Genomic DNA, 24280 nt, shown 5'->3' with positions numbered 1-24280 from the left:
AGGAAGATCTGAAATACAATGAAGACAAATGATTTACTTCAATCATCTTGATTTAATTAATATGCTAAATAAATGCTATATTCGGGTCATTCCCTTCCACACTCCACAGTATGTTTTTTTTAGAGCATTGAAATCTACTCTGCTCCTTCTCAACACTATAACTTTGTTTTAATATGATACATCACTGAACAAATTATTGTTTCATTTGATTTTTCATAGTTATTAATTACTTTTTCCCACAATAAGTGCAAGTCCGATGAAAACACATAATGCTAAAGGAAGGTTTAGGTATTACTTAACCCTAACCTTCCATGTCCCTCCTGCAATCGAATGGCTCCTTTGCAGTGGCGTTTCAGAGCAGCAAGTTTGCTGACTGCAAACTTGTCTTTGATGTATAACCACTTGTACTTTTATACCCTCAGAGAAAACCTCGCTCATGAAAACCAGAAAAACATCTAAACGTAACACACCCTCATAGTGTTTTATGTACTATTCAATTATGGACATTATGCAGTGTATTGCCATGAACAGATGACTAGCAGAGTTTGAGAAACAGTATGTATGCCATTCAGTCAATACTATTGTGTTCCACCAAGAAATTTGCCACAGGAAAAATGACCCCAAAAAAGAATGTTACAGCAAACTGTGTTGAAGCAAATTATTAAAAAGAACAATCCCATACTATTCAAGGTGGCCACGAAACTGGCAAGGCTGATAAATCTGGCATTTGGTATATTGCTGTGTTCAAGGGATTGTTAAAAACAAACAAAAAAAACATGTTCAAAACATCAGAAAGGCAGCGCTCACACAGACGTCAACATTAGGCAGCATAGGGGCTCCCCCTGTCTGCAGACTGGGGGTAGGGCTGCAGCCTCTGCTGGGTATCTTAACTCTTCCTCTCTGTTCCAGAGAGAACCACAGCGAGATTGAGCGACGCCGACGCAATAAGATGACCCAGTACATCACGGAGTTGTCCGACATGGTGCCCACCTGCAGCGCCCTGGCACGCAAGCCCGACAAGCTGACCATACTGCGCATGGCCGTGTCCCACATGAAGTCCATGAGAGGAACTGGCAACACGTCCACCGACGGGGCCTACAAGCCTTCGTTCCTCACCGAACAGGTTCTGATGGAGGCATCTCTGAAATCGAGCATGATAGACTTATGTTTATTGTACATATAATTCAAAATGTTTAACCCATTAAGACCTGAGGCCTTTTCTACTAATGTCTTCTAAATCCTAACAGTTTTCAGAAAAAACATATGTTGCTATATCAGTAGTGCTCAAACTTTTTCATGTCAAAGACCCCCAAAATTATATGAATTTGGCTGCCGACCCTGATCCCAAAATATTTTGTTCCAGGGACCCCCAGAAAAAAGATTTGAGTTAAAAAAATCGCTTAAAAAAAATAATATATATAGATAAGATTTGCACCAATTTGCCGCGCTACAAGCTTGTAGATCTGCTATTTTTAAAATAGTAGATCTGCTAAGTATAAAATAATGCTTTTTAGCTCAAATCTAAAATGACACAGATGCTTTCTCGGTCTTAAAGGAGATTTCGGACTAGCCTTTTTCTTACCTTTTATATGATATTATTATAGCCTAGGACGTTATCCTATTATATCCTATTATATCCTATATCCTTTCTGTTGATATCTGACAGTCATATTGACAGAAACCTAGCCACAGTGTTTTTGTCCCAAATGGGCCGCCGTAGTGTTTACAAGCTGACTTGGATGAAATCACGGGTGAAATCTCGTCTTGCGAGACTTCCGGAGGGCGTAGCACAAACACTGTGGCTAGGTTTCTGTCAATATGAACGTCAGTTATCAACCAAAAAATATAAATAAAATCGCGATAATTACGCAATCTAGCGCACGGACCGTCCGCTCGGGTTTATTTCTACTGTACCACTCGTCCTAGGACATAATAACATCATATAAATAAAGGTAAGGAAAAGGCTAGTCCGAAGTTCTACTTTAATGGGTTAGGAGGCAGTGCCACGATTTTGGTACTTTTTCAGTTTTTTTCTGTGTCTATGGTGTTGACATTACTCATCTAGACCAGGGGTCCTTTTGCTGTTGGACCACTTTGTTAAGCCAAGCTAACAAACCAGAAGCTAAACGGTTGTTTAATAAATCATAGATGGCCTTCCTCCTGTACAGTAGTGGGCAGCTGGCAGATTTGATAGAAATGGGCATTTCTTTTTGTTTTATTGTACTTTTCTGTTAAGTTTCATTTTGTTGTCTAAATTACTTTAGTGCTATACGAACAAATTGTGTGTTTGTGTGTGTGTATACGCGTGAACCTTTCTGTCACTCCTTTCACTGTAGGAATTGAAGCACCTCATCCTGGAGGCGGCGGACGGCTTCTTGTTTGTGGTGGCGGCAGAGACTGGCCGTGTCATCTACGTGTCGGACTCTGTGACGCCGGTGCTCAACCATCCCCAGAACGAGTGGTTCGGCAGCACGTTGTACGAGCAGGTCCACCCAGACGATGTGGACAAGCTGAGGGAACAGCTCAGCACCTCAGAAAACTCCATGACAGGTACGGTAAAAACGTGGGATCACTGTACCTGGAAGTTTTCCAGTAATACCTCCCATATGTTGAAGTCAGTCTCCACCGACTCACTCAATCACTCGTGATTTATTTGGAACTTATGGCTGGTCCCTAATTACACAGCAAGTCCTGGCACTTTTCCTATGAACATGTGTTAACCCCATAAGCTCTATTTTAGACTTTGTCACGCGAGGGTGTCGCATGATGAAAAAATCTACAAGCTCACAGCAAAATAAATCCACAACCATTTATTCTGTATCTGTACAACAGCCTGGGTTACTTGTTGTGTGTAGGTACTAATACTATAAAGTCTGCCACCCCACCCACAATCTGGGAACCCATCGCCAACTGAAAATGAAAAACAGCGCCCTCTGCTGTTTGTTCTATGTCTGTTGGCTCTGGGCGGAAGAAAACGTAACGCCAGAGCGCAAGGAAACCGGTGTTTGTTGTATGCCTTCAGCGCATCACTTCCGGTTGGTGCGACTATGTTTTCATTCCCACTAACAATATCTCTACACGGAACACTAACACCACTTCTCCCAGAGAACATGGATCGTATTGGTTATAAGCCCACTTGTTTCTATGATGAAAGAGTAAGTTAAAATGTGAATATCTTTCCGTGGTTTTGTCTGCTCCGCGGACGCTATTGTTAAATTAGTTTCGGTTTGTTTCGAGGGGGGAAGGATCGACGGACACGTGAATCCCGCCCACTACATTTGATTGGGTAAAGCGCGGCCTGCTTCCTGATCTGAAGGCACGCCCATGCGCACACGTTATGACGAACCTCCCCGACAGATTCCAACGCAGTGCAGAAACTGTTCTTGAGAGATTACCCCACCCATGACCCAAAATTGCATTATAAAACAAAATGCCAGAAGCCAGAGGATTAAGAAAACAATAGACTGTGATTGATGGTATTTATCTACTCCGCTGTGCGTGGCTCTACTCAACCTGTCCAAATATACGAGAGCATCACCCTCTTTGCCGTGGGAATAATTACAACATGGACAGGTACAGGACAAAATATTACGACTGAAAAGTGAATTTCAGAATCGTAAAATTTTCCTTCACTGAGCGAGCGACATAAAGTATATTTTCCAAAGAGCATGCTACACCCCCACAGGGAGGGTGTAGAGCTTTCGTCCTACTCCTTCCGATCAACATGCTCTGCTGACTGGTGCCGCCACAGCCAACAGTATTATGTGCATTGACAAAGATCACCCTCCCACAAACAAAGCCAATTGTGTCTATTATAGATGCTGAACTGTGGTGGTCAGCTTTTTATAACAGTTAAAAGGCAAATATTGCGCTCAATTAATGTAGACATACTTTTGTGTTGTGATACTAGTATCACTCTGTATATTCACTACGGCAGTGGTTCTCAAACTGTGGGTCGGGACGAGGGGGGGTCTCCAAATGATTTGGGGGGTCCCCACTCCCCAGATGATTTGCCTAATAATAGAGCACCGAAGTCTGACGTCACTGCCACTAGAGGGCGCTGTTTCACGGGTTCATGGCTTTATTTTTGGGAATCTTATAGCGGCTTCACACTATGGTCCCGGGTGCGCACCCCGGACCACATGGCAGATGTTGTGGTAGTGTGAACGTAGCGAACCGTTCCCCGTAACGCATCACCGTACCGTACCCGAAACCACCTGGGGAGGTAGTCTCGGGTCCGATTGCTGCGGAGTCGGGAACGGAACGCGGCAGTGTGAATCCATCCGTACCAAGAGAAGGAAGTGGACTGCTAATCATATATAATTTTTATATTTTTATAATGACGCATTATTTTAGCTGGGTTATACCTTCTCATAGTTCTACTTGAATGTTGACAAGAAATAATAATCCCGCTAGTGTTTAAGTATGTTTAAAAATAATAAATAAAAAACACATGTGTGGCGAACGTATATATAAGGATAAATACACCAAGGATTAGTCCGTGACGTCACAACTAAAATACCAAGGATGCGTCCGTGACGCCAATATCATATTAAGAGAGACGACGTTACATTTCGAGGTTTCAAAGACCAGTGCACACACTGCTTTGGTTGTGTATTGTTGATCTGTTGTTATTATAACTCAAGACAACGTCAGGAACACAGTCAAACTTTATTATTCACTCTAGAGTGACTTTTCTTCTGTGAATGACATTCCCTCTCCCAAAGCCCCATAGTCCACAGCGCCCCCATGAGGCACATATTTACCATTACTGTTAAATGAAATGGTCTCGAGTCTTGCCATGTGAATGCTGGCCAGCCAAGCGTACTCGGGAACAGTTTGATTCAAACGGACCCAGTCTGAAGCCGCCCTTAGATCACGTCATATAAGAACTGTGTTCCAAACATAAACACACCACCCTGGCGTTTTTGTCAGGGGGGTGGCTCTGCATCGTTTATTATATTCATTCATATTTGATACAGCCTGTTTCTGGTGAAAATGGAATTAATTCTGCCTTAAAAGTCTTAAGAACTACTTCCGGGTCTGAAATCACTGTCCCCACAGCAGCCGCGTTCATGGGAAATGTAGTCTTTGGGTTGTTTGACTCGTTTCTAGTGTTTATATTGTGTTACTCTTTGGGTAAATGTGTACATTTACACCTTCAGTCGATGCTTCATATACATATGAGTAAGATCGCCAGGGTGGTGTGTTTATTTTTGGAACACAGTTCTGAAGTGATCTAAGATTCCCCAATGAGGATATCAACACAAAAAGTAAAGCCACGAACCTGCGGAAAAGCGCCCTCTACTGGCAGTGACGTCAGGACTTCGGTGCTCTATGTGCATTGTACATTGTTTTAACAGTAAACAAACCAACATACAGTATTTATTTATTTTTTATATATTTTTTTATTAACTTTTTGCAACAATTCATTTACATAGACAATTGCAAAATTCGGCACAAAAAATATCAACGAGTTCATTTCATTTCATGTCAAAACCCCAACTCCACCTAGTAAACTATATTTGCATTTGTAAATAAGCAAATTAACATAATAATACTACTAATATCCCTTCTTACCACTTCCACCACTTCTCATCCACACCACTCTAATACAATCTATATTTATATGAGAGTGCAAGTACTGATATTCAATTAGTCTTCTCTAATTCACTTCCCAATTTACATTTGGAATGTAATCTATTGCCCGACCCCAAATCTTTTGGAAATATAATGGTTTACAATAAGATAGGAGCTCTGCCTACCATTGTTTAGTCGGGGAGGGGTTTCAGATTTTCCATACACGTAAGAAACAAAAATAGATAATAAAAGCAAGGCAGTCGTATTTGGATGATAGACATTACCCCCTGTGGTCACTAGAGGGTGCCATTGATATGTGAAATCTCCCTGGCATCCTGTTACTCTGAAGTTCCATCGCGATTACAGTATGTCTGTATGTCTGTCTGTCTGCCTTTGTGTCCCTCAGTTTGTCTGTCCATGTGACCCCAGTAGCCCTCTCACAACAGACCCCAGTAGCCCTCTCACAACAGATTACCCAGCAGGGGCATGTAATCCACATAACACAATTATCACCATGAAGAGCTGTGTTAAATGATGAAAAAACACACATCACATACATATCATTTTTACACACACACACACACACACACACACACACACACACACACACACACACACACACACACACACACACACACACACACACACACACACACACACACAGAGGGCATGAGCGTGCATGGAGCATGGACTTCTTTGATGTCATAGCTTCCTTCCAAGGCATTTTTTGTGTGAAATTGAATTCAGTGTAAGTCAGTAGAACTAAAGCAGAATGTTTTGTTATTTTGCTGTGTGGTTCTTTTAACCGCGATGTGTGTGTGTTCAGGCCTTTTTGTTTTGCCAGCTAGCTGAAGTGAAGAATGCAGGCAGTGCTGACTGAAATGGAAAACATGATTGTTTTCTGAAGGCCAGTTGTTACTGTCTGTAACAGATTGTGGTGGAACTTAGGCAAATAGGAAACGATCGGCTCAGTTCTTCTGAAGAGATCTGAGAAAAACTTCCAAAAGGGAAATGAGCAGCTCAGTTCTTATGAAGTAATCTGAGAAAAACTCGCAAATAAGAAAAGGATCAGCTCAGTTCTTCTGTGGATATCTGATAAATAAACTTGCAAATAAGAAAGGATCAGTTCAGTTCTTCTGAGGAAGTCTGAGTCAGTCTTTGGCGTTGACTGCGAGACATTCCTGGGCAATCATGCAGCCACTGCACATCAATATCATTTTATTACATCTGAAATTTACAATTGCTGAAATAAGATTGTACTTTATCACACCTGGACGTTGCAACTTTCCATTGTAAGTCTTCTTGTACGTTTATCAAATGTGCACATTTCCACCTTCAGAATTTAGTGAATTCAAGTTCTTACTCTCATGCCTATTATACTAGGCCCATTATGTGCAGTGTTTCCTCTATTCATGAAGAACTCTCGGCTATCCCCACTGTCACAAAACTGTCATCATCACTACAGATTTAGTCTCGCCCATTATGCTCAATGTTTTGTATTCATCCTTTTATAGTTACTGTTTATATTTATGGATGATTCTAAAACTGTAGCCTGCATTAGACCTGCAGCCAGCATTAGAAAAGAAAAACCTCCCACCATAGCGCCACTGCTACAGAGGAAACGGTGAGCTCTACCACCCACACCCTCGTCCTCCCATTGACGTGGTATGTAATTGAAGGAGGCAGTCGATGCTGGATCTTCTGCCACCAGCCATGAAAACTCACACAGCTCTGATGCATGCAGTCCTGTCTCCTCATCCATACCGGAGCAAATTAGATTAGATTAGACTTCTCCTTATTGATCCCTGAGGGGAAATTCAAGTGTGAAAGTAGCAACGATAATGCAAAAAGTGAATAAGGTACGTACAAAAGTACAATCTTACAGGCCAGAATGATCGGATTATAACAAAATGCAAGAAAACACATACCTTACAGTCCATACAGTATGTGATGTCTCTACCTCTCATGCCAAGTGGATAGCCCTTAAAGGGGTACCACCCATTTTCAACATTAAACTATGTCATTTATATGCCTTTTTTTGGGGTCATCTGATCAGTGACGAACGGCAAGAACGGTCTGTGGCCCGCCCTCCAGGCAGCCTGCAGTCTAGAACAGGGATTTTTAAAGGGCCATTTCACCCCTGGAAGAAGTTTTCGGTCTTTTAATGAAGTTTAGGAGTCAAGAAACAAGATCCTGGTTTTTTTTTGGTGAATAATCTGTGTTTTTAGATATCTAGTAATCTTCGCATTCTTCGTGACGTTATTTGCGTCATGAGAGATATGTCTCATTCCTTTCCGCACTACATGTTGTCTTGACGCGTCTCAGTCAGACCAGCTCCAAACGACAGCCCCCGTAACACTTTGTTCAACCTTCTTTCGCCACTCGGCCACTCCCATTAGCTGCGGCCAGCGGGCAAACCCCCTTGCAGAGTGAGGCATTACTTTACCTGAGTTATCTTCTTATAGTTGTACTTGAATGTTGACATGAAATAATAATCCTGTGTAGTGTTTCATAAGCGCAAGCTTGAAAAAAAAATACAGCGTGGAGTGGCAGCGCTGGTAAACAAACACCGTCGCAAAGGCTAGGATCATAATACCAAGGATTCGACAGTGATGTCAATACTATGCGACACGGAAGTAGAACACCAGAAAGATACCAAGGATGTCCCAGTGATATGACATCACTAACGAATCCTTGGACATATATGTAACTAGATAAACGTGCGCGAGTACAGCCAGTGTTGCCAGATATTGTGAGAGAAATAAGCAGCCAGGTCTATGAAAACAAGCCCAAAAGAACATAACTAGGCCAAGAGCACTTTACCTAGACATGGGATATTATATATTTGAAAATTGCCGATCTACAAGCTCACAACGCTTCGCGACCCATTGTGAGCTTGTAGATCTGCTATTTACAAAAAAATCTTGAGGGGGAAAAAGTGCAAAATGTGGATTTTTTTTTTTTTTTTCATTTACTTTTTATTGGATTTTTCAGAACATGAAAACAAACATACACAAAAAAAGAAAAGACTAGCACATTACTAACAAACAAACCGAACATACAAAACATACAAATACAAACATATAAGGGGAAAATGTGGAATATTTTTGACACATATTTGTTAGGGGCTCCCTGGCACAAATTATAATTTCAGATGGGGGTCTGTGGAAAAATACATGAACATGATTGAGAACCACTGGTTTAAACATCAAAACATTTGGAAACAAGCCCAAATATCAACTACATTTTAGAAAGAAGCCGCTTATAATAAGCAGACATGGCGACACTGGCATGCTGTTTGGATGTTATTGTTGGAGATCACACCCACATGGAACCTCCCCTGCCACAAGGCACCAAAGCATTCTGGGAGTTGAAGTTATAGGCAGTGATACGCTGTGGTCCCCCCTGTGGTCCCCCCTGTGGTCACCCCTGGAACTTCTTCCAGGGGTGAAATGCTCCTCGTTGTACAATGCAGATTCACAAATAACGATTTTTAGCAACCTCTGCTGGTCACTACCGTCACTGCATACAATTTCCGTAGTCCTCGATTACCCAGAATTCCATTTGTTTTCACCGGAAGCCGGAAGCGTTTCAAAAAGCGTTCTTTTAATTGTTTTATACTATCTGCGGATCGTTTCTCTTAGCCAGTGGAGCATTAGTTACCATGAGCTGTGCTTTCTTTTTCTGTTCTTTTTCGATCTTCCAATCCTACATTCTCTTAACACATTCCATGCCAGAGTTTAATCTCATAATGTACTCACCAGTGCCAGCGTTTTATTGTTGTTTTTTTGTTTTTATCATGTCGCCACAGACCTCGCTAAATAAGTTAAAAGTGCGCGTTCATTTGGTTCTAAACACACAGCGGATCCGTGAGAAACGTCCAGCGAAAACAGTTTCCAAATGCGAGCCGCCATCTTGAAGCTACAGCCGATACACGCTAAACAGTGATCAGCGAGGAGAAAAACAACAACCAGAGAAAATCGAGTTTTAAACAGGATCCCAGACAGGAAGCGGATACGATCGAAAAAACCGGAACCCGAATAATTCCGTTTCCGACCGAAAACCGGAAACGGAAATGGATCAAAAAAAATCGGAAAGTGCACCTTGGGCGATTAACATGGGAATCGGCGGTTCGCGTAGATCTACGCGACTGGCACGCTGCGGCTTTAAATAGGTTCGCGTAGATCTACGCGATTGGCATTCAATGTGTTAAAATCAGCGTGAGGTTCCTTTTTGTTATTAGCGCGGTAGTTCCTGGCCAAACAGGAAACCGTTGCGGTAGTTCCTGGCGTCATGACGTCATGACGTCATTTTCCCGGGAAAGTCCCCCCCGTCACCGTTCAATATAAAATATATAAATAAAAGGCTTCCGGGGGTGAAATTCATGGAGTGGGTGTTGTGAAACTTTTGCCACTCACAAAAGATATACAATTTAACTTTAGTTTTGTTGAAAACGTTACCTAGTATTACTTTAAGACTTGTTAGAGACTTTTCAGACAATTCAGTTATATTGTGTATCATATGCCATTATAAATTAAACTTTTATCGCACAGCACTGTTACATTCTCAAAGAGCTTTATACTCACCTTCTGAACATATATACATGTACCTAATACACATATACATTCAGAACGCAAGGGGCATTGCTCACATACTTAGCACTATTACATCTTGCAGATATGTCGTTTTCATAGCTGTTAGCTTTCAGAAAATGGACACAAAGATGGAAAAAATGAATGCAGAGAAGGGGCTTGATTGGCGAAAGCCCTATTATTGCCTGATTTCATTTTAACTTAAGTTAAGAGGCCAGCCCCTGAAGACTGGAGGGGCCGGCACCGGGTTCCGGGTATATGGAAAGGTTAGATCTAGTACTGTAGGTATGATTGTACTAACCATGTAGTAACTGTGCAGTTTATAGGTTAACAGGAGCATGTTAAAATCTGCGCTGGATGGTAGGAAAGTATAGGGATAATATGGTCATTATGTTTTGGTTCTGGTTAAAATTCTAGCAGTTGCAGTTAGCAAGAGTTCAAGGGTCTTGAAGTGCTGGTAGTTTTTTATATATATTTGTATTTTTTATAACCCATTTTTTCACCCAGTGCCAATTGCCTAAGCTGTAATCCTGGACGCTACTCTCCCTCTGCCAGCCTAGCATGTGGAAGGAACACGTTATTCCAACCAGTTCCTTTCCCCTCCATCAGGCACCCCGGCTGACCACGGGGAGGCAGTATAGAGAACAGGATTACTGCATGTTTTTTGTGAGGGTACCTACCCTAGGGGACACAGGGAGAACATGCAAACTCCACACAGAATGGCCCTTTCGCCAACCCCACCTAGGGTAGAGGAGAGAACAAGCCCCCAGCGCCCACAGCGTCCCCGGCGGGAATCGAACCCAGGACCTTCTAGCTGTGAAGCAACAGCGCTACCGACTGTGCCACCGTGCCCCCCCCTAGTGCTAATGCGAGTAGTTAACTCTTTAACTGCCAGAGTTTTTCCGGAAAAACTCTGGCCTTCGGCCTTCCTATATAGAGTCTGGAACACACCTCCCGAAATCCGAGAGAGGAAACTAGCACTTCCATTCACGAAAATATATTTTATTATGATCAGAGCTTCCGAGTCCCAGACTGTATGACCGTAAACATTTGAAAATTGTGGGAGGCAACAGTCTGGCCACGCGAGACTAATTGAATCACAACGCGTGAACCTGAACTGTGTGTGTGTGTGTGTGTGTGTGTGTGTGTGTGTGTGTGTGTGTGTGTGTGTGTGTGTGTGTGTGTGTGTGTGTGTGTGTGTGTGTGTGTGTGTGTGTGTGTGTGTGTGTGTGTGTGTTGTAACCAAGGAACACACGCCTTGCCCATACATAACTAAAAGTCTGAAAATACTTTGACTGGGCACATCCCCAGGTAATGCAGCATTCCCTGGGGGTCGACCTGCATAAAAAATAAATAAAAGATGTGTTCACCTGAATGGTGGTAATAGCTGCTACTACTGCTTTGTTTGGGGATGTTCAGCAATACAAATGCTATGCATGTACACAGTGCATAACCCAAACACTGCACATACTTTGACTGCCCGGGTATGGACTAGTAAGTATAAATTCCACAAACCTCATAGTCATATTGTTGTCATCTGGACTTTACCAAACAAGTAAAAAGTGTAGCATAGTACAGCTCGAACAAAAGACATATAACATCATAGAGGGTCACTTGTAAACATATTTGGCTTTAATGCTATCTTAGATTGGATGTAGGCCTATTTAACAGTGCACATTTGAAAAATTGATACAAAAATATCGCGATATAGTATGGCGTCACGACGATACATATCGTCACGTTTTAATATTGCGATATATCGTAGGACGATATATTGTGACACCCCTACTGCAGCTATCTTTAGCTATGCTCTTTTATTAGATCATGAACTAGCAATGCCGTCTCTAGCAATGACTCTAGCAATCTAATATCTTCCTTAAATGTCACATATGGCCTCATTCAGAGGTGTGTAATAGTAGTGCATCACTTTACCAGACAAACTTGGCTTGCTGCTCCCCCCAACACCTCTCAAATGGAGGGAAGTTAAAGGAATTGAAAAAGTCCCTCTGGCTGGCTCCCCTCACTATGCACTGCCTGTGACAAGGGAAACTCGGATAGGGAGCTGGCCTGTGATGATAGCTCGACACACTGTCACCCGCCAAGAGAACGAACCTGCCAGGCACCTCTTGGCAGTGAGCGGTTTAATGGAGGTCTGAGCAGCATCCATAATGGATAAAAGAAAAGAAGAAAGTAGCTAATTAAAGACCGCTGGTAAGAAAGTGCCCTCTGTTGAGTGACAGTGGCTGCCTGCTCTGGCATTCTACTTTGTCTGCACCAAGTACCGAGATGGAGGGAAGAGTAGATGAATGGAAGGAGACATTTCTCTCCCATCTTTTCCCCCCATGCCACCATAGGCCCAATACGACACAGACAATGATAGGCGGAGGTGTGAGGAGACGAGAAAGAGGGACAGATGGCTAGAGAGTCATGGTGTGTTCCTGCAACAGGAAGAACAGATGGATGGCGGTAGGTAGAGGAATGTGGATAGATGGCAGGTTGAATGGGTGGCTGAAGAGATGGCGCAATGTTTGGCTCCAGGCTTGGGCTCGTGATTGTTTAATGCGAGATGGCAGCAGGGGCTGTTTTTTCGCAGCTCCCCTGAAACCACGAAGACAGCAAAACAGCTCCATCTGCCTCATCCAATGGCTGCTGAACCTTGTCTGAATATTCGGATTACCCAACCCGAACCTGTGCTCACGTCTCTCTATCTCTATCTCTTTCTCTCTCTCTTTTTGTCTCCCTCTCCGTGATTTTCCTGTCATCTCTGGCTGAATGGTTGACAGCAGCAAAATTGCTTGTTATTGAAGGGCCTGGTGACAGGGAGAGCGGTGGATATTGCTCTCAGGTTGTTTTGCTCCATTGTGTTGTGTTGTGTTGTTTTGTTTATGAATGGAGGGCTGGTGTGGTGATAGTTGGCATACTGAGGCCAGAGGGGTGAGATGTGCTGTCTGCCAAATGATGAAGCCACAGGCATTCATCTTTCCTTTTGACTGTGCACTTCATTAGAAACACCATGATTTATGGTACAGTTACACACTGACACCGAGTCTTGAGTAACTGAGACTGTTGCTGTTGTTGGGAATCCATGCCCTGCCTAAAGACACCACGATGATAGTCGTTACGGAACAGCAAAGCATTGCTCATTTGGGGATTTGAACCGGGTCAATCTTGGGGTAATAAGCGTAAATTGTCTTGCCTTTGATCTATTGTGGCCACAGTCTTATACCGTTTTTCTGTGTGTGCGTGCGTGTATGTGGGTGCATGTGTGTGTTACAGTAAGTCCATGTGCGTTGATCGTCCAAATCGCCCCTCTTTCCCTCACGTCCTTAAGTTAGATGTCCAGCTCTCCTACTGGGCGTATGATTAAAATACAGATGCATGCTCTCTTAAGTTCCTACACCCTGTGGTGCTTCCCAAGGACTTCAGCTCAGAGGTCACACACACACACACACACACACACACACACACACACACACACACACACACACACACACACACAGATATCTTATGTACACACTCGCTATAAATGAATACATATCCTGTCCTATCCTATTTAGGACAAAGGCTTCTCTGATCGTCTGTGGATCTTATAATAGCATTCCTACTTGGAGACAGAGAACAGTTGACTCATCCTGGGATAAACAACCTTCATCAACCCATTCACCGCAACCCTATCCTTTGGGGTTGTCTGCGTGCGTGCGTGCGTGCGTGCGTGCGTGCGTGCGTGCGTGCGTGCGTGCGTGCGTGCGTGCGTGCGTGCGTGCGTGCGTGCGTGCGTGCGTGCGTGCGTGTGTGTGTGTGTATTGGAGGCTTATCCTGTCTCATCAGATTCCTTGGACGGCAACCCAAGCCTGACCCCCTCGTCAGGAGGAACATGAGGTCACCGGAGCCTCGCACAGGAAACTCACACTCATACAAAAGGCCTTGTTTTCTTGTTTTTTACAGAGAGAGAGAGAGAGAGAGAGAGAGAGAGAGAGAGTGAGAGAGAGAGAGGGAGCATGTTTTTGTGATGGCGATCGTGTGATGTGTGTTGCATTCTTTGGGGACGATGTCACCTTGGGTCTTTGGTGTTTATGATATTACTCTCACCTATAGTTATTAGTCCTGTCCCTCAGTCACTTTCATGCTGTGTGATGTGAGTGTGTCCTCAGGCACCTTAACGTGGTCAGATATGGAGTATTCCCCTCTCCCATCTGGACGGGATCAGTGCCGTTCTTTATGCAGCCAAAGGTGATATAGATCATGTAGAGTTTTGTAGACGAACTGACTGAGGTTGTAATGATGAGGACAAACCCCCCTACCCCCAACACCTCTCGCTCACGCAAGCTCCAGCCTCCTGTCACTTCCTCTTTCCTACCAGTCAGGATGAACCCAGACCACTGGCTAGTCCGTCATCGTGCCGCACTTCAAGCTTCAGTTCAACACATGCAACGCATTTAAGGCTCAGTGATTGGTTGGCCCACACAGTAAAATTCAGAGTGCTCATTTAGCTCTGAGAATGTACAAATGGATCCCTTAACACTGAGGATTTTACCGTGTAATAATAGAGTTAGACTTTTGACTGTCCACATTAAGGTTTATCAAACCTTATATGTCACAGTTTCCCAAATGTTTTCCTTGAGACTCCAGTTATGTGTGAAGTTGAACACATTGTTATTGAGTTTCTCGGCCAGTGCAAAATCAGCTTTATCCTCCAGACAGTCTGAAGGCGCTGTGATGACCAGAGAGCTCTCACAGAGGGAGTTCATGCACATATACATCTGTCTGTCTACATATAATTGACTGGCATGTTTGTCTGCTAAAATTTCATGTGTGTGTGCATATGTGTGTGTGTGTGCATTATAGGGGTGAGAGAATGTGTGGCAGTGCAGTGGCCTACTGTACAGCAGGGGTCCCTTACCTGGGTTAACATATATTCGCAACCATTATGTACATACTGTAGATGTACTGTATCTGTAGGACAAGCCGCACTCAAGAGAAAAAGGCATTGCAGCACATTGTGCACAGCTCGTCAACCCCCCAATCTGTCCCCCCAAACCAGGTGCATAATGCCAAGACAGCAACAAACTTGTTACGGAATACAAAAAACATGCCATTCAATAGACCACCGAAGTCCTGACGTCACTCGTTCATCCCCAGGTTCGTAAAGTAATTTCGCTATGGAGAATAACATTGGGTCATCTTAGAATCGTCTCATATAAGAATTGTGGTCCAAAAATAAACAAATGGTCTCGGCGAAATTGTCAGGGAGGAGGTTCTGTATAGTTTATGATAGTCAGTCACTTATATTTGATACAGTCTGTTTTTGGCGAAAATTTAACTAATTCGGCGGAAGTAACATTAGCGTTTTCTCACCGTCAGTTGATGCTTCGTATCCATAAGAGTAAAACCGCCGGGGTCATTTGTTTATTTTTGGAACACAGTTCTTATTTGACGCAATATTAAATACGTCTATGGGATTCAGAATGGGGGTGGAAAACTGCGAACCAGGTAGACAAACAAAGGATGTGTAAATTACGTCAGACTTCGGTGGTCTATACCAAGAAAATGCGTCGATGTTAAACTCCTCATCGGTTGTCTCTAAAAAACCTGAATTGTTGGTTCTTTCAACCAGTTATTTTACCACAGCGTCGCCATTGAAACTACAGACGTCTCTAGGATACCGGTCTGGTCTGGGACTACATTTACTTCTTTGATACAATGTGGAAATAGGTAAAAAAGCATTTGACACAATTCATCATGAACTATTACTGAAAAAATTGGAACATTATGGTATCAGAGGGGTAGCACATTCATGGTTAAAAAGCTACCTTGCAGACAGAAATCAATTTGTACAAATCAACAATGATAAATCAAATATGCAGAAAGTAAAATGTAGAGTTCCACAAGGATCTGTTTTGGGTCCAAAACTCTTTATTTTATACATAAATGATATCTGTAATGTGTCAAACCTTCTAAATTATGTTTTGTTTGCGGATGACACAAATTTATTCTGCCACGGGGAAAATCTAGAAGAGCTTCTAAAGACAATGGAAAGGGAACTAAACATACTAAAAACCTGGTTTGATATAAATAAGCTATCTTTGAATTTAAATAAAACAAAACTTATGATATTTGGAAACCAAAAAATTGATAAAGAAGTCACATTAAGGATAAATGATATTGCTATTGAAAGAGTATTTGAATATACATTTCTTGGAGTATTAATTGATCATAAATTAAGCTGGAAATCGCACATAAATCACGTCAAAAGAAAAATGTCGAAAACCATTGCTATATTATATAGATCAAAAGAAATTTTGAACCAAAACTCATTATACTTATTGTATTGTTCCCTTATAGTTCCATATATGACATACTGTGTGGAGGTATGGGGAAATACGTACAAAACAAATGTCAACCCAATTTTTATTTTACAGAAAAGAGTTATAAGAATAATTAAGAGAGCTGAGTACCGTGAGCCTACCAACGCCTTATTCATAAACCTATACACGCTAAAATTCGGGGATATAGTTAAGCTACAAACGCTGATGATTATGTACAAAGCTTACAATAAACAACTTCCATATTGTCTTCAGAAGCTGTTTGAGATAAAAAAGACCCAGTATGAACTTAGAAACACAGGCATGTTTGAAGCAACCTGGGCAAGAACCAACACTAAAACACATTGTGTATCTGTGAAAGGGGTAGGTTTGTGGAACTGCTGTGAAGGGGAATTAAGGTTATGCAGTTCAATCTATATGTTTAAAAAAATGTTTAAAAACAAGACTATTAACATGTATAGAGAGGTTATATGATCATGTATTATTATAAAATTAAACTAGAACAAAAATAAAACAAAAAATAATAATGTTATAATATAAAAAATCATGTATTACATGTATAACAATACATGTGATCATGCATTGTATTGTTTATTGTTATTATGTATTGAGGCAAAATCCTTTGTTTCTGTATTTCTGTTTGTTTCTTCTGTTTTTTCTTTTCTTTTTACTTTTTTGAGACTGAAATTATTTTCCTAAATTGTCATGTATGTAAGTGTTGAAAGGGTAAGCAAAATAAGCTATTTTAGCTTCAGCTTATACCTTTTTTGGTCATAACTATGTTATATTTATTTATTATTATTGTTTTATGCGAATGGAGCATATTGTTTTTTTGCATAGTAAAAATGATCAAAATAAAAACTTGCAAAGTGAAAAAAAGGTAAGAATAGGTAAGAATTCGCCCCCTCAGCCGGATAAGAGTCTCTGGCTTGACCATAGGGAATTCCCTAAAATATAATGTTTGTCCCGCATCTCGTATGAACAGATCAATGGCCTGTGTCATAACCCCCCAGTCTAATCAACATCTCAACGAGGTGCTTGGGTTGCTCATAGGCATTACAATATGACAGGGAGGGACAGCTTTAAAGTGAGATGTCTTCACTCAGCGTTGATGTGCAATGCATGTCATAAATTGGAAGCTAAATAAACAACAATCTCTGCTATTCTTCGTCTTTTCAGTTTTAAAAGCCATTTCTCAACAGGGGGCTGCATAGCAGCCAGAGGCTATGGCTATTTGGGGGTTGTTTGACATGGAAAAGTTTGAAAACAAACCGCTGATCTACTGTACATTTCATCACCCTCAGCCATGTTCAGGCCCGTTGTTGTCTCTTTCTCAAATGTGGGCCAAGGTTCCCTGGGGTGGGTGGGAGGGGGTCTTTGTGGTGTTGGAGCCTGGTTATCTGGCAGCCACCACCAAGGCAGCAGTGATCTTCTCCAGGGGGAGTCAGCAGCTGTCTCCCTGGGCCTTCGCAGGAATTCCAGTCCTTTCCCCTCTCTCCGTCTGGACGGCGATGGGGATAATTTGTTTGTGGAAATGACTGAGTGCTTAGATCATGCTGATGGCGATCGGGTGGCTAGCTCGGTGCCGAAGACTGTTCGCCGGGACGAGGAACCCGAAACCGCAGGGCCGTGCAATGCATACACGTGCACATGCACACACATCCAGCAGCAACAACAAGCAGTGGGACAAAGCGCAAGCTCGCGCTGCGGCTTCTGTCTTCACTCCCACTGGGCTGGAGTGTGCTTTCCTCATCATTTCATTCCCCTTTTCCTGATTAAATGTCTAGTGTGGAAAAACAATCTAATTGAGGCTCAATTGAATTAGAAAGTCTGCCTCAGCCTCATTCTTCCTCCTCAGCCCATTTAACATATTCAGGGTCATTAGCTCTCCCATCATGTCCCCAACTAAAGAGATATCTGGCTATTGACATTGCGTGATGTTTTATACGCTTGTCTGAAGCCTGCGTATGTGTGTCTGTTTATTTATCCATATTTGTGTACACATTTGTTTTGAAGTCGCGCACGCACGCCCTAGTATCCGTGTTCTGGGGGAACATTCACAGAAAATAGCTGATCTACAAGTGTAGATCGTGTAGATCGGCTATTTTCGACAAGGAGATTTGATGTAGAGGGAAAAAAAGAGCGCACATACAAGTACAGCGCCAACTCAGGTCCGTTTTGCAAAGTACAGAGGGTCTAAGTGGTTAACCTGAACCGTCACTTGTGTGTTTGACAGGACGTATACTGGACCTGAAGACGGGCACAGTGAAGAAAGAGGGACAGCAGTCTTCCATGAGGATGTGCATGGGTTCCAGACGTTCCTTCATCTGCCGCATGAGGTATGTGCGTCACTGTTCATTTTGAGGGAACATTTTGATTTAGTTTTAGTCATAGTCTTTTGAATAAAATTCAATTTAGTCATCTGAAATGTTTTAATCGACTAAATAGCATAAGATTTTAGTCAACTAAATCTACAGTTGATTTGGTCGACCTAATTGTATTTTGGTGGGTCGTGATGGCGTCGTAATTCCTAATTTATACTTTTAGCTTTTAGCTCGCAACGTGTTGCGTTGCGAGCTTGTAGATTGGCTATTTTCGGAGCACAAGCTGGATCTCTTGTCCTCTAGTCCCTCCCTAACAGTTTAGTTTTTATTTGTTGACAAAATTGTCAGTATATTTAGTGATAGTTTTAGTCATCATAGCTTAGTTTTTATTTAGTTTTCGTCTGTGAAAAAAAGGTAGTCGACAAACATTTTTCGTCAGAGTTTTTAGTGTTAGAACCCTGACGTGCACGTAGCTCAATGTGTGGTTGTGCCTATTCACTGGTCCGGGCAGGTTCATTCTATTGGACTGGGCAGTGGGGTGTAGAAAACTGCTTTAACCCATTCAATCCGGGAACGCATACTGTATCATTTTAGATTTTGAGCTATAACCATTATTTTATACTTTGGGCTATTCAAAGGCACCGAGTGCCGCTGTTTTGGAAAAATCGTGAAAATGTGTGCAAATATTTGAATACGTATATTTTTTTAAACAACATTTTTAACTCAAATCTTTGCTTCTCGAGGTCCATGGAACAAAAGATTTGACAAGTGTTCGCTTTAAAAAATACATATTCAAAGATTTGCACACATTTTCACGATTTTTCAAAAATAGCAGATCTACAAGCTTAGCGTGGCACTCAGTGCTCATAGCAGCTTGTATATCTGCTATTTTTGAATAGCCAAAGAAATCTAAAATGACACAGATGCGTTCTCGGATCGAATGGGTTAAGAAATGGTGTGTGCATAACACGGCAGCACATATATGTATAGGTTAAGATGAGATTAAATGCAAAACAAATCGCATGCCTAATAAATCAGATTTACCTCAGAGCGTGCTTTATTGATTTTTTTGCCTGTCTTCGGCAGGTGGCAATGAATTCTCATCTGCACCTGACATCTTTAATCCCATGACTATAGATTTTCTTTAATGGAAATGATCCTATGCTCTACACTTGTGTATATATTATCTATCTTTGTGACAATGATACATGTTGCGGCTCATATATATTCTCAAACAGCCTGTTGCACCAGCTGTGCACACGTTCTTGCTTAAGTTCTGCTGCAAAGTGCACACTAAACTATACGTTGAAACTAGTTAGTTTGATATTAAAGCTGTGTTGAGGTTTGGTTGCATCACGGAGACGTAAGAATCATCTTAGTGACACTTGTGTACACTAACCAAAATATTGTCGCAGAAAATGACTTTTTCATTTTATGTGACCGATCAGTGAAACGCACATTCTTGATTCTTGTAGTGTTTAATCCCATGTTGTCAAATTACTTAAACAGAATGTACACAGTCAGGCTGATAAATCTGCGATGAGGTATATTTCCTACCGTAGTTACAGCAAATTAGGACTCATATTTTATTAACACTAATCAAAATAACACTATTCGGGTCATAGTCTGTTACTGTAGATTACAGTGGTGAGCACTCTTCATCATCATTGTAATTTACCATGTTATGATCCTCTCAGAAAATAAAGTACTTGTGTTGTTGAGGACCCCCTCAAAAATGAGATGGTACATCTCAAGGGGTTATTCGTAACAAATAATGTCAGTCACTGTATACATGTATTTATTTATTTATGTCATGCACAATTACTCTGTCTTGCACAGAGATGTAAGACCCGCAGAGAAATAAAAAGTTGCGCACAATTGTGTCTGCCACAATATAAATCTATGTTATAATACATTTGTAAACTAAAAGAGTGTAATCTGTCATGGAAAATGCATTGCAGGTGCAAATCAGCCGGTTTAATTCAGTCCTCCTCATCCTCCAAGTTATCTTATTTAAGTATAAGTATTTCATATTTCAGCATATGGTGCAACCGTTAAACTGTTAGTAACATGTAAACTCCCACCTAAATTAGAAATCACGTTCAAACTAGGCTACGTTTGAATTTACGCACAGCTGCTGCAACCTATTGCAACTAGATATTTATTTAGAAAGTAAAATATAAACATCCAAACACTGCCCAGTTAGCCTTAACTACTGGTGCGTCTTGAGTTGAGCACATTTACCCAATAAACATCTGGGTAGGATTAGTGCTGTTGTTTATATATAACTAAAGGTAAAAATTATAATGTAGACCAGTGATTTTCAAAGTGAGGTCCGGGGACCCCAGGGGTCCTTGAACTATAATTCAATTAAATTGAAATGACAACATTTAAGTATCACCACTATGAATCTATTTCTAATTCACATTAGACAATTTAATTTAAACCAAAACATTTTATTGCAGGAATTCATTTGAAAAGAGGGTCCATGTCTGTCAATTTGGGGGTCTGTGACATGAAAAGCTTTGAAAAAGTTCATGACACTTCCACGCAGTAATCTCAGACTTACTTAATATCATGTTCATATTGCAAGTAAAAATAACATCAAACTGCTGGTCAATCAATTGTTAAGCTGTCATCAACGTTTAATTCACATGCTATAGCATTCAAGGAGGGTGGCAGCAGTCACCACTGCTTTAATAGAATTGGGCTTCAACTGTCTGCATTGAGGTGCATTAAGCCTTCAGACATAATCAGACAAACCAAATACTCTTGACAGTGTTTTGGATACATTTCGGGCACTGTTTTGAGATCCAGGGAGGTATGAGGTAATCCCAACTTGATAATAAAATGCTAACAGGTAAACAAGTTTAAATGTAGTGGCTTATGTAAGGAGACAGTGGGAGATGTTGGAATGCACACATTGGCAGCATTTAGAGTTCGCCATACAGAAAGCACAGAATGTTCCAGAAACATAAGTGACAGTTTGAAGTTTGAAGTCTGAAGCTGTTGTTGATCATATAATCCTGCGTGCAGTGTGAGCACTTGCGTGTTCTACGCAGCAGCCTATGTACGATTATTATCCACACACAGATGTTTCTAGAATAGCAATTCATATGTGATTGATTGGAATGTTCGGGTAATTATTCCGTCATTAATCACAATATACAGTCCTGGGAAGCGAAATCAAGTTATCAAGAGTTATCTGCCACAGTGGCAAACTGTGGATGGAAAATTTAAAGAACAGGAGAGGACTATTGGAGGTGTTGGAATGGGAGGTGGCAAAAGGCGGTAAAATACACTAAAAGCATTGCAGGCCATATAATAGTGTTTGTGAAAGATCAGTTCATACATATCTACCTACAAAAAACAGATGATTTAAGTAAAATGGCATGTTGATGAATCATCAATTGATGGTGATCCCCAGAAAAGTGCCAAACTTGGTGTAGTATCTACTAAATGAAAATGTACTTGCCTTTCATGGGGGGCCAGGGGTCCCCCTTATACAATGGTAGGGGAAATGCGCTGGACTGACCTAATTTGCATAATTTTGAATGACATCAAATACGTAGGGTTCATCCACCACACACACGTTACATGACAATCCGGCCATTGGATATATAGATATCTTGTGTGAAAATGTAAAACTAGAGGAAAGGCTATGGTGTCACAGGGTCACTTAAATCAGTTAATCTATAAATCAGTAGTGTTCATCCTCAGGGTAGAATGAAGGTGCACGGCAAATTCTGTGACAGACAACATTGCCATCCTTTTAGACCTAGCGGCACAGAAGAGTGGGCTATGGCAACTTTCTATTAACGCCGAACAACTTTTACACAAAGGAATATAATATTTTCTACACTGTTAGTTTCACTTCTTCACTTACTGGTACACCGAAGAGAACTCACTATCTGTGCAGTCACTGAGGTTTGTGTTACACATGGGAAGGCCAATACTGGCACACAACACCTGTATAATACCTTAAGGCGTGTTGCCAGAATCTTTTGACATTTTCTCCTTTCCTCTAAAGTCTAAACCAATGGGAAGGAGAAAGTGAAAGCTTGCCATAGTGAAGGTATTGCACTTATGGGCAAAGAGCTGAGATACTATAGGCAGCTAAAAAGAAGGATTTTGTACTGTAATGTTATGATTTTAAGCTGAACTGCGAGCATGAGCGTTGCTCAACCTTCCCCTGGTTCTTCCTCTGTAATGCCCTTTAGAACCTAGTCAACTGTGACAACGTTCACACACATCAGGAACCTTCATATTACCACGCAATCATGCAGTATATGATTTACACCTGTTTTTCAAAATTGGGATGTGCGTGCACCCATAACCCATTTCACACCAAATGACTGAAGCCATATGCTTTAATGTTCAGACATGACAGCATGCATATTTCAACTCCCCTGGGTTACTGTTAAATGATTGATGTTTCCATACCACAGAGATAATTATAGATGATAGGTCTGCCACATATATTCCAATAATCATTGCCGTCTGTTAGAGCAGAGCCTCTGCACACCAGCGTGTGTCCATTCTCTAGCCTTTGTCCTTCCTGGAGTCCCCGCATCATCACATGCATCACTGCATGCACGCACGCAAACCCTGTCTCTCCTAAAATCTGAATTTAGCTTTTGTTTGTTTCACCTCAGGATGTTTGAAAACCCATCTTGCATCCGACTGCACTGCACTAAGCACACGACTGCACTGAAACAGCTTTGATCATGCTTTGATGATGATTCAGAGTTTATTTTTAGCCACACGCGTTTCTCAATTATTCTTGATATATACACGCGGTTTGATTGTTAATGCTGTGTTAGCAAAATTGGGGGATGTTTGGACTTGTTTTGCATGCATCAGTCACACGCGGGCCCGCTAATGGCACGATAATCAGTTTGTTATGCAGTCAGGAATGTGTAGGACCAGTATTTTCATTTGCTCAGCTTCTATTTTTATGAACTCTGTAAATTAAAACAGTGTGCTGGAGTGACTGTCTTATAGAGGCTGCAAGTAGTGAACAACAACCACCGCTGTGACACATGCATAAACATGGTTCAGCATGATCTCCAGTAAAACAACATTTCAGGGAAGCCATTATTAGCTCCAGGCCTCGTTACGTAACTCTTCTAACTCTGTCCATCACAGCGTACCACACAACAGTGCCAGAGAAAACTCTGGCCCGTCGCAAAAGGGCCTCTGCTGCCTGTCTGTACGTCACTGGCCTCACGGCGACCATGCAAGCGTTGCCAGCGCCAATCTGTAATCCATTTGACTTTGACTTGAGTTTCAGTGTGTGTTCTATTTTGCAGTGAGGCCCCACAATCAGGCTCCTATTTCAGTTTGGTCAATCAGGATTGAGGAAATGCGTTTTAAGTTTTTACAGCTCACAGCAACCCAAACACTGAACTCCAAACAGCGTGGCAGCAAATGGCAGGCGAGCAGAGCTGCAGCAGGGCAT

General features: G+C 41.7%; 1 protein-coding gene across 3 annotated transcripts in view; it reads left to right on the top strand.

Moving 5' to 3' along the window:
* The window catches only part of arnt2 (aryl-hydrocarbon receptor nuclear translocator 2), a 72469-nt gene that overhangs the window by 11590 nt on the left and 36599 nt on the right, over positions 1–24280 (top strand). For 2 of the 3 annotated variants that reach the window (XM_080421538.1, XM_080421536.1), the window contains 3 exons: positions 922–1123; positions 2337–2550; positions 18732–18834. In XM_080421538.1, the coding sequence (XP_080277664.1) occupies positions 922–1123; positions 2337–2550; positions 18732–18834 (519 nt within the window). Of the gene's footprint in view, positions 1–909; positions 1124–2336; positions 2551–18731; positions 18835–24280 lie in introns of all 3 variants that reach the window. The other variant, XM_080421537.1, reaches the window with a different exon arrangement.

The sequence above is a fragment of the Gymnoscopelus braueri genome (genome assembly GCF_963280865.1).
Source record: "Gymnoscopelus braueri genome assembly, chromosome: 1".
Taxonomy (NCBI): domain Eukaryota; kingdom Metazoa; phylum Chordata; class Actinopteri; order Myctophiformes; family Myctophidae; genus Gymnoscopelus; species Gymnoscopelus braueri.
The sequence above is the reverse complement of the archived record's forward strand: the minus strand, read 5'-3'. Positions and strand labels throughout refer to the sequence as shown.